Raw genomic sequence first — 11,696 nt, 5'->3', positions numbered from 1 at the left:
TTTAAACAACTATATTTATTCAATTATGTACAAGCTGCCTAGAGTCGGCTAACAATAAGAAGAATTAAATTGTGGCGGAATGCTACAAGTTCTTTTTTGTGAGTGTAATTCATTGTGTTTTTCTTTTCTCAGTCAGATTTCCATCTTTCTTCTTCTTAACACAGTTTCTCTCAGTGTGCAGTCAAGATTTTAAAGATGTCTTCCCTGTGAGAAAGCTGTCTAAAGTGTTCAATAATAGCCTTGGAATAGATTTCTACATATTTCAGTGTTTGATTTTCTACTGTAGCTTGTAATGCCTAAATTTTACTTCAAGTTCTAAACGTTTTCAAACATTCCTTACTTCTAGCGAGGGCTTGGCATAACCAGGTGGTTAGGGCCCTCGACTCGTAATCTGCGGGTTCGAATACCTGTCCCACAAAACATGCTCGCCCTTTCAGCATTATAAGTGAAAGTCAATCCCACTATTCGTTGGTAAAAGATTAGCCCAAACGTTGGCGGTGAGAGGTGATGACTAGCTGCCTTCCCTCTAGTCTTTCACTACTAAATTGGGACGGCTAGCGCAGATAGCCCTCGTGAGGCTTTGCGCGAAATTCAAAACAAATAAACAAACCAGTTACCACCAGTAGGGTTATTTAGTCTCAAATAGCGATACAACTTCGCTAATTGAATTACAAACTTTGTGAGGTGCTGGTTCCTTTGTTATACACATTTTTTTCCCATAAGGAGCTGAGTTTCTGTACTCTCAAACTCCACCAAAACATTATTATTATTACTATTACCTAATTAATTATTTGTAAACTTTTCATTATCTTCCACGATTTATTCTACCATCGAATGTATATTGCTTTCTAAGTTATATATTTGGATAAAATTATTTTGGGAGAGCCACGAATCAATTTTTTATATGAATATATTTATCTTTGAAATAACTTACTGTTGGATTTTAAATTTATTTTCAGTTCTTCTTTGTTCTATTTGTATTGTTAGTAGTTTTATTTAGTATTGGTGTCCATCTTCAACAATGTCCGATTATGAAGTCTAAGCTGCTACTGTGCAAGTACTTTTATGTTGTGCTTGCTTGTTAGGAGGAAGAGAGCAGTCGTTTCTTCACTTGGTGGTGTTCATTACGACTTCGACAAATCATATAACCTGTAAATCATATGGACTGACACAAAACCGATATCATTTACCGTACTGCTGTAAATCACGCGCTCTGGCACAATTCTCTTGCCGTGTGTTGCTACCGCGAAACCCAAGCTTATTTCCCGATTACGACACTTTCTTCTGCTCACCCTTCCGCCGGAAGTGGTCAACCGGAAGAAATAAACTGGAGAAAACTGAGCATGGGTTGAAAGTGGCTTAGAGAGCAAATTATCGATAACGCAAGACTACAACTCTCAGGTGAAACCACTAACTTTGTTGATGTATGTACCAAAGCTGATAAGAATGGTCCACCGTTGGTCATTAGACGCATAAGAAGAGAACACCGGAAGTCCAAACTGAGAGAAATATGCTTCGTAATGTAATAAAGGTTCTTATCTCAATTTGTCTTTCACACTTTGACTCTTATCTACCGTAATTGAAACTAATCATTTACCTACCAACCTGTCAGGAGAAATGGATTTTTTATTACGTAATTACAGTTTGAAGGAAATGTTCCTCTTCATTGATTAATTAGTTATGCACTAATAGTACTGTTGTCTTCTGATAAGCACTGTCATAGTGAATAAACTTTAATCGGTGTACATGCCGCTAGGTAAACCGATGGTATCCGGAGATAGTTTAGTAAATTCAATATGATTTCGTTAAATACCTTACCAAATTTACTACGTTTACCATTAACCGTATATTGTTTGTATAAGCAGAATAAAAATGTTACGTTTTTTTTCTTTTTGTCTCCTTATTAAAACTGTATACATTTGTTTTGCAGGAAAGCCTCAACCATCTCATTTTCTTAGCTCCAAATTTGTAATACTTATTGGTAATTCTTATCGGGCTAGTCACGTGTAAAAGAAGAGGTATGATCCGTTTTCTTCCTCATAATGTAATCAGAAACAAATATTACACTACTGTTATTATCCTTCATGTATGTATGTTTGTATGAAGGACATAAGAAATCCCTAACATGATAACAAATCAAAGGACAGATATTTAGCATCGAAAGATTAGGGGAGAAATCTATTTCTCCTGAGTGCCTTCAGAGGGTTTATTCGACAACCAATCTTTGGATTAAAACGAAGAGTTCTCTGTACTACATAAGAGGATTATTCTGCAAAGTTTAGTTTTTCACACCTCATAGAAGGCGCTTTCCCACACTCGCTGTTTGAAACGACCATCAGATAGTCTTGTCTCATATAAGAGGCAATCTGTTGGTGAATACCATAAAGTATTTTTGGTGTTATCGTAACAATATTTCGAATTGTGTATTTAAGTACCGGGCCCGACTTGTGATTAACGTACCGGATTATAGAGCTACTGACCAGAGAAAGGGCAACCAGACATCAGCACTCGATATCTACATGACAACTCTAAACCGAACAGCAGCAGCAGGATTGACTGTAACTTTTGTAATGCATTCACAGTTGAAAATGCGGAGCGTGTTCACTAGCATATCGGGGATTCGAACCTTAGACCTTTTGACCCAAATTAGGGAAAGCTATTTTTATTCGTTCGGTCATACTTGCTTTAACGATGTTGCTTCATGTGGTCATGGTCATGTTTATTTTCTGCATTGTTGCCTCGTACAGTTTAATCATAAAATGTTGCTTAATACAGCATCATGGTGATTTTAATAAAACTATTTTCTTTTTGATAACGATGTTTCATAATATAGTGTTCCTTCATGCGATCATTATTAAATGTATTACATTGTTGTCTCGTACATTTTTTTGGTTATATAGTATTTGGTCTCATGCTGTTAGCTCGTGTCTTGAGTTGTTATTTCGAAATAGTAAAATTTTTTTCTCATGCTATTATTTTCATGCGCGGTGGGTTCGTGTCCTGAGATACTGCAGTTTGAATCATATTTTTTATGACACTGTTTCCGTATCTTATCTTAGGCATTGCTGTTTGTGCAACCTCCACACGTAGTGTATTCTTATCCTGTGTTACTGTTGTTTATACAACCTCCATACGTAGTGTATTCTTATCCTGTGTTACTGTTGTTTATAGAACCTCCATGCGTAGTGTAGTCTTATCCTGTGTCACTGTTGTTTGTACAACCTCCATACGTAGTGTATTTTTATCCAGTGTTACTGTTGTTTATACAACCTCCATACCTAGTGTAGTCTTATCCTGTGTCACTGTTGTTTGTACAACCTCCATACGTAGTGTATTCTTATCCGGATAACTAGCTTGCTGATCGATGTTTTTCCATTGGTTGCACCTGAACCAACAGAAAAATGTCTAAAGATGACTGTTTGGACATTAATAATGGGCATCAAATGCTATATGGTTGCAGGGATCTATTTACCAAAAGAAGAAATATTGTTTTGGATAAAATACAAAATAATTATATTTTTCTTCATAAAACTCCTTTAAATATAAGAAATACAATATATTACTTTTGGATTATGGATTCTTATTCTATCAAACCCATACAATCACAAACAGCAATTCCTAAGAATAAGACTCAACACGCATGAAGATTGAACGAACAGCAATACCCGAGGATAAGAATACACTACGTATGGAGGTTGTACAAACAACAGTGACACAGGATAAGACTACACTAGGTATGGAGGTTGTACAAACAACAGTGACACAGGATAAGACTACTCTAGGTATGGAGGTTGTATAAACAACAGTAACACTAATCAGTTTTAATGACTCAATTACCAACTCGACATCGTTTGCTGCTGGCGCTACAGACGAAATTTCATTTATTTCACGAGCTCATAACTCTATACTTTTTATAGTGATAAATGACAAATCTCATTACCTAATAAAACCACCAACACCAAACCACGTGACATATATGATAATAAGACTTAGGCTATGATGCATTTAGGTGGGGCTACTTCTCGTACTTGCCATAATTGGTGTCGGTGCAGGAACTGATGAAGTATTTCGCTTGATTATCGCTTGACTTCCATCAAAAATACTTTTAAATGATCGTCCACTTTGTTCTTCTTTCCGTCGCTATAGCAAATTATAATTTATCAGTTTTTTGTTTGTTATCTCTTGTGCCGCTCATGCCGTTATTTAGAGTAATGACGTCATCTAAAATGTAATCAGTGCTCCTATGTCTTTGTGTCATACGATTAATCCATGCCCTGACTAAGGTACATCTAGTGATATCGTTGAAAAAAAAATGATAACAGAAAGGTTAACTTGGTGTCAGAAAATAAAAACAACAATTGATAACTTCATTTTATCAGTCTTCCAACAAGCAATAAGGATGGTTTATATCATACCATGAAGTCACGTTATCTTTAACTTTCGAGTCTGTGTGTTTGATATCAAAAAATCACAGCACATCTTTTATTTTTCTGACTGTTATTAAGTCAGGGTTCGTACAGGTCCATGAAATCCTGGAAAGTGCTGAAGAATGAGCTCTAAAAATTTCAGTACCAGTTGTACGTATTTTATGTCAGCCATTGTGAATCGTGTGCCTCGCAAAACCCGAGACTTCCAATTTCCGCTGGCGCACACGTTTAATGAAAGAAAATATTTGCCAGTAAATTGCAAGTTTAATCCTAAGATGCAGAATTCGAGTGTTCTGGGGTTCTAAAATGAGTCCTGCGATTTTTCTTTTAAAGTCTGTATGAAACCTTGGAGCAATCACTGGACCTTGTTGTTAGTGATCTGTTCGTCTGATGGAAAACCGCGATATTTTTGAGGTTTGAGGTCTTGAAAAAAAAAACATAAAACTAGACAGTGCTGTTATTCGAAACGAACCTGTAATGCATCTTGAACACTCGGCTTTAATAAATGTTAGTTTGATGGACATGACGGTTTTACATATCCTAAAATTGCAGTCATGTATTGTGTTCGAAGCACGAACAACTGAGGTGGGTGGTCTAATGAAGGCAGTGGCCTCCTAAAAACAATAAGAAATTGGGTAAAGGTACATTTCGCGGCGGGACCACTAGTAATGACGTAACACGCTTCGTAAGAAAGTAGTACTATAACATCAACCAGAAGTCGCATACAAAAACAAGGGACTCTACTCGAGATCACGCGTGATGACATAACAGGTTCGGTAAAGATGCAGTGTTACAACATCAACCAGAAGTTGTGTACAAAAACAAGGGATCACGTGTGATGAGTAACAGGTTCTGTAAAGATGCAGTGCTATAACATCAACCAGAAGTTGGGTAAAAAACAAGGGACTCTACTCGAGATCACGCGTGATGACATAACAGGTTCGGTAAAGATGCAGTGCTAAAACATCAACCAGAAGTTATGTACAAAAACAAGGGATCACGGGTGATAAGTAACAAGTTCTGTAAAGATGCAGTGCTACAACATCAACCAGAAGTCTTGTACAAAAATAAGGAACAACACTTGGAATCACGGATGATGACGTAACATTTTCTATAAAGATATAGTGCTACAACATCAACCAGAAGTCTTGTACTAAAATAAGGAACTACACTTGGAATCACGGATGATGACGTAACATTTTCTATAAACATATAGTGCTACAACATCAACCAGAAGTCTTGTACTAAAATAATGAATTCTACTCTGAACCACTGGTGATGATGACATAACATATTCTGTGCTACAACATCAATTAGAAGTCGCATAATTCCACTGATTAATCTCAATGTTTACTTCATAAGATATCCACAAGTGTTTGAAGTAATGCTTGTTAACTTTTATAGTCTTTGGTTCGATCTTGTAACGTGAGATTCAATACTCAGTCCAGAAAAGTAATGTACTTGTGGCGAATGCTCTCGTGGTGTGACGAAAACGTGAAGGAAAGTAGTGTTTGTATTAGTTTTGTGTTTAATTTAAAGCTTGCTATAACAATAGCTCCAAAAAGGTCATTTGCATTGTGTATTTCTATTAACATAACGTATGTGCTATTCATCAGCCCTACTACATTTGATGAAAACTAAAACAAGCTTGACGAAGCGCGTGTCTCTGTCACGTCACAACTCGATTCTTGAGTTTTAGCTTTTTGATCGATCGCTTGACACACCCACATAAGCTTTAGCTCAACACTGACTCCGAACAATATAAATATACTTTAGAAATTGATTAGCTTTCAGTCCTGTCTTTAGAGCAAAACCATTAACAGAGTAAAGGTACCCTGACACGTGCTGAACCACTTACGTCGCAAAGCACGTGACATGTTCTTGTTATTGTCAACGTTAAAAGAGGAAATCTACCTCAGATGTCCATTTCATATAACGTCTAGCGTGTTTTAAGATTTAATGACAGGTAAAGATGAGGTACTGAAAGATCTATTCCGTAAACTATGAATATTTAACTCCACGCATGATAGGGAACAACATTTACATAAACATTTCCTTTTATTACGAAAAATTCCAACTGTTAATAAAGGTTTCGTAAACAAAAGGTCTTTTACTCACGTGTCACTAGGAGAAACACATGCGGATGAGGTCCTAACTTTTAGCTTCATTTATTGATTTTGTTCATATTCACCATTGATTTCACATCGTTTACTAAGTAACATCAACCTCATAAATAGTTGAAGGATTCTTTCAGTACGTATATATTACCAGTTCTTCATCCTATTGCTATTAATGGAGTTCACTATTCATTCGATACCCAAGTTTATTTAAAATAGCAATTTCTTATATGTTCTTAAAAAGTTTTTTGTAACTTATGTTCGCGTGATATCTCACATGTTTTCTGTGTTACACACGTTTTTTTGTAACTCAGAACAGATTACACAACCAGCATGGTGCAATTATTCTAATCTACATTCTCTCTAGTTTTTCTTATTAACGAGTCTTATCTAATGGTAAAAGTCGTGGAATTAGCGCATTCAGTCCGTTATATCCAAGGTACGTCTTACTTTCAGAATTGTGTAGAAAATGTTAATCGCACATGTAAGATTGCTAGATCTATCTATAGAGTTATTTTCAAGTTCATAGGTGTATTTCAAGGTCACTAATCACAGTTTATATGCTTTGATAGAGACTTTGTTTTTCATGATAACTTATCCGTTGTAACTATTGGTCCTTCTGAATTATAATAACTTATCCATTGTAACGATTGGTCCTTCTGAGTTAAAGATAACATGGTGATGATGAAACAATATCTTTCTTATTTTACAGTAAATTTTGTACATATGTTACAAAGAGCGCTTCACCTCGGTAATGTATCACGTGTATTGTTTCTTCCTAGTGGGTGGAGGAAAGTTTCACCAACTTTGAGCAAGGCATCAACTGGAGATCATTCGTGGTGTGTGATGTGGCGTACAGTAACGTCAATAACTGGTTGTGGACACCGTTCGTGGAGCGAAGGGATGCCAGCAGAATTTACATTGAGATTAAGTTTAGTATGCGAGATTGTAACCTGTTTCCCGGAATGGCACTGTCTTGTAAGGAAACTTTTTCTCTCCTCTATTACGAATTTGACGCAGCAACCAAGGAGCCTCCTCCTTGGGAACCCGAGTCGTACAAACTTGTGGACCGCATTGCAGCGGACGAAGGCCGGTTCACTTCAACGAGTGAGGTCATCATAAACACCGAAGTCCGTAGTATTCCAGTTACTAAAAAAGGAGTGTACTTCGCATTTCGCGACCAGGGTGCCTGCTTGTCAATAATTGCAATTAAAGTGTATTATATGACTTGCCCAAACATCACGCTTAATCTCGCTTTCTTCCCCGACAGCCCTACAGGTCGAGAGGTTACAGAGATCGTAGAGGTTGAAGGACAGTGTGTTATCAATTCTGAGGTTGTTGATCCGCCCAAGTTGCTCTGTAAGGGAGATGGAAACTGGACCCTACCCTCTGGTGGCTGTAAATGCAAGGCTGGTTATGAGTTTAGAGACCAAAGTTGTCAAGGTAAGTAATACTTTAATTTTTTATTTTATTGATAACTTTAACTGTCGTAATTGTGTCATCAACATAAACTCGAGGGTCGTACAAATTAGCAGTATGACTAATAGGTAAGGGCTGATTATTGTGATATGGGTTTAGAAATGATTAAACTCAATGATAATAAGAATCTTCTCGTTCTCTTACTTAATACGAATAAACACATGAACTAAACCAGAATAACTTGTTGTAAGGACTTTTTAAACATAAACTGCGAAAAAATATTATTGAAGAACATTAGTTAAGAATCTTTGTTTTTTTTGTTGTTTTTTTATTGAACGACATTTTATGCGACACATGAGCTAAATAGCCTGGTCAGAGAATCCAAGGTTCAGGTATAATCGTTCATAATTTAAGAATTGTTGACCAGAGGGAAATCAACCAGCCAGCAACACCCGGATTATATGAGATTGTTATTAACTGAATAGCGAGATTGACCGTCACTGTTATAACAGATCCAAACACAGATGAAAATGTGAAGCGTGTTCAACCGTATATCGTGTCTCGAACCCTGGAATTTTCTATCCATAACTCGAAATCAATAGATGAAAACAACTAGAAGCATAATAGAAAGTTGAAAATGATTAAACTTGTAAAACAGCCTAACTAGACGGAGACTTTTATACTGCTGACATGAGAAATTAGGTTCTAAACCTCTTTCTTCTTTTTTTTAACTATACCTGAAAAAAAAAGAGAGTTAAAAATGCTTCTATTTGTTGTTGGTGTTGTACTGTATGTTACAAAGACCTCTTCAGAAATAAAAGTCTTCTTTTAGAGGACGGTCACGTTCAGTTGAGTTGCACAGAAGATGCGTTTTGACGACTTGGAGGCTGAATCCTCAGAATGAATAGTGATCTCTTGATAGCGGAAATACAAAGTTTATTTCGATCATTGTCAGTAACCGCTGAGTCGGAAGTAGGCCTAATGGGGATCTCAATGTTGCTATACGAAAACATGACAGTGGAAGCTATCTGGATCCCACTATTTGTATACACACTACTTTAGAAAGGGTCTGCATTACTATGGAAGAAAACTGTGTAGTGAAAAACTGCTGCTAGCTATACGTGCGTTAATAAAGAAAAATACGTACGGGTGGGTGTGTAAAATAGCAACGAATACTACTTATGTTTCGTAATGTTAAGTACAACGGAGTTTAAGCCCATCTTTTCCTCTTCATCAATCAGAGATTATTAAATACTTTCTTCTGTTTCCTGTAAACAACTCCCATCACATTAATGGCCAATGTGCATTTCAAACGTCGAGAGAATAATAGAAAAATAAAGTGTAACTAGTAAACTACAGTAATGCCAAAACAGTTTGAATTTTATAAAATTTTAAAGTAATATTAATATAAAATAAGAACACGCCAGGTACATAATAATTAGATCAGAGAAAAGTTTTACTTCCTAAAGTCAAACAAGTGAGTTGTGATACTATTTCTTCAGCTAGAATACGATATTGAGAGCTTCATCACAGAAACTTCAGGTGATTGTTAAAACGTGAAAAACTAAGTTTTTCATTTTTTTAATTACACGAAAACTTCTTTGTCAGTTCGAGAAACAGGACTTTATGTATTGAGAATTAGGTTCAGTTAGTCTCCAAATGCAACAATTCTTAGGCTAGTGTTTTACAAACAGTCGTGGCAGATGAATTTGGTTTTTGGCTTGTTTAAAAATGCTCATTCCAAGCAGTTTGCGCATAGCCAGCCGTCTTACCGACAACTCTTGAACTACACTGGTCTTACCGAATACTGGAATTTGACCGCAACTTTTGTAACGCACCAACGGCCCCAAAGTGCTGAGCACGTATTTTGTGTGGCCACGGACTGCGAACCATGAACCCTCTTATTGCTAACGACTAGGCATGCTAACGACTAGGCCATACTCGGCCCCACGACAGATGAAAGAACTAGGTTACACGTTCGAATTTGAATTGTTTTACGGTTAAGTATAATAGTTTTAGTTTGTTTATTAGATCTAAAAATAAAAGGACTCAGAGCTACTTTAGGGAATCTGTATCATATATATTTTCTTCCTTTGTTTGTTAGAATCCCATTTCTAAAACCCTCACTGTATCATTTCCTAAATCTTGTAAGTGGCACGCCTTGCCGTTTACTGTTAGTTCCTTTACTTCGTACATCATCTTTATTTTATTTTTAATATTGTGAAAATAATTGATTAAAATATTTCACTTCATCATATCCAAAATTATCTTTCTTGATGCTCACTTTGATTCTTGTTATTTGTTTATTTTCTTTTTGTTTAGTTGATGAAGGATTATTTTTTCTTTGAGTGAAATATTTATTTCAGTTATCAGAATCAAACTCATTTGAAACGTATTCGCGAAATTCCAAAAAATAAAAAATCAATAAATAATAGCACCTGGACCCTTTGGCTAGGGTTCTCTCTTTAATTAAGGCAGCTCGGACATACTATGCTACAGTTAATAAATAAATGTTTTAGGTATACTGTAAAGGCGTTTAGACAGCTTTTCCTAAGTGACACACGGTTTGATTTATCTTTCATATCATAAAGATGTTAGGTGCGAGTTTCTGTGCTTCTTCCACCTGTGACTATTGATTTTACTGAAAAAAAACACAACAAAGATAATAACAAATAAACTGATTTGTTAAATACAAATATCTGAGTTCACACAGCTGGACAGCCCAGTATTTCCGAACAATAAATCATGAACAAAGCCACCAGAATGCGCCTTATTTGTATAATTTGAAGTCTACTGTATTCAACGCATCTTCAAATAACATGGAAAGTAGCCACGTTTTCAACGTATTTTTGTTTTTCTTGACATTCTAGTTTTATTTGTCTTTGTTTTTGTTTTTTTTTTGGCATCCATCTGAATTCTATCGCTACCTTATGATGAGATTCATCACCAGACCCAAATCAATGTTGTTGTTTGAGGTTATCTTTGATTTTTGATTTTTCTTAGGCAATTTTACAAGAGAGTGGAATAATTCCTGGAGGTTATTCGCGTAATAAAGTAAGGATAATAGGGATTCTATGTATTTGATTGTTTTAATAAAAATACTGCAAGTTGTACTTTACTGTAGTACGGAAATGTTTCAAAAATAGTAGAGGGAAGTTTTTTTAGGTAAAGCAAACTTATCATTGAAAATACTCTATTGTATTTCGTGTTCTGTAAAAAAACATTAATTGAAAATTATCATAGATAGATCTGGGAGTTTGTTTTAAAGACGTTGTGAATGAAATCGCTTATTAAAAATGTTTTTTGTAAACAGAAGTATAACAATATTCTGTTTGTGATAAATAATTTGTTAGAAGTAATTTATCGAGAAATGGCTTAGTTTTATCTTGAAAAGATACTGTATTTGTTTTAAAGTATAGCACACAATAAATTGTGTTGAACAAATGCACAATTAAAAAGCGTTTTTTTTGCGAGAAACAATTGAAATTTAGTAGTAATAATTTGTCCAAAATTGGGGGTGTACTTTTTGTAATAGTCCATTTTGGGTTGAAATATCATGGAAAAATAATGTAGATCTAAAATAAGGATTTATCTTCTGAGGTAAACATTCTGAGGAAGTTGTTAACTGTTTTAAAAAACTGTGATCTATACCAAAGTTTGAATACCTGAAACTGTGCTGAGGCTTAAACCAGAGTTGAAAGATCTGAAACTGTGCTAGAATTAAAAGATTGTT

General features: G+C 35.5%; 1 protein-coding gene and 1 long non-coding RNA gene across 3 annotated transcripts in view; one reads left to right on the top strand and one right to left on the bottom strand.

Moving 5' to 3' along the window:
- LOC106461080 (ephrin type-A receptor 4-like) overlaps window positions 1-11,696 on the top strand; it is a 106,662-nt gene that overhangs the window by 65,014 nt on the left and 29,952 nt on the right. For both annotated transcript variants that reach the window (XM_022387937.1, XM_022387935.1), the window contains exon 3: window positions 7,327-7,987. In XM_022387937.1, the coding sequence (XP_022243645.1) occupies window positions 7,327-7,987 (661 nt within the window). The remainder of the gene's footprint in view (window positions 1-7,326; window positions 7,988-11,696) is intronic.
- The window catches only part of LOC111086172, a 45,853-nt gene that overhangs the window by 4,253 nt on the left and 29,904 nt on the right, over window positions 1-11,696 (bottom strand). The gene's annotated exons all lie outside the window — the stretch shown is intronic.

This window comes from Limulus polyphemus, unplaced genomic scaffold (assembly GCF_000517525.1).
Source record: "Limulus polyphemus unplaced genomic scaffold, Limulus_polyphemus-2.1.2 Scaffold893, whole genome shotgun sequence".
In the NCBI taxonomy this organism is placed as follows: domain Eukaryota; kingdom Metazoa; phylum Arthropoda; class Merostomata; order Xiphosura; family Limulidae; genus Limulus; species Limulus polyphemus.
Note: the sequence above shows the minus strand (reverse complement) of the source record. Positions and strands in the feature narration are given on the sequence as shown.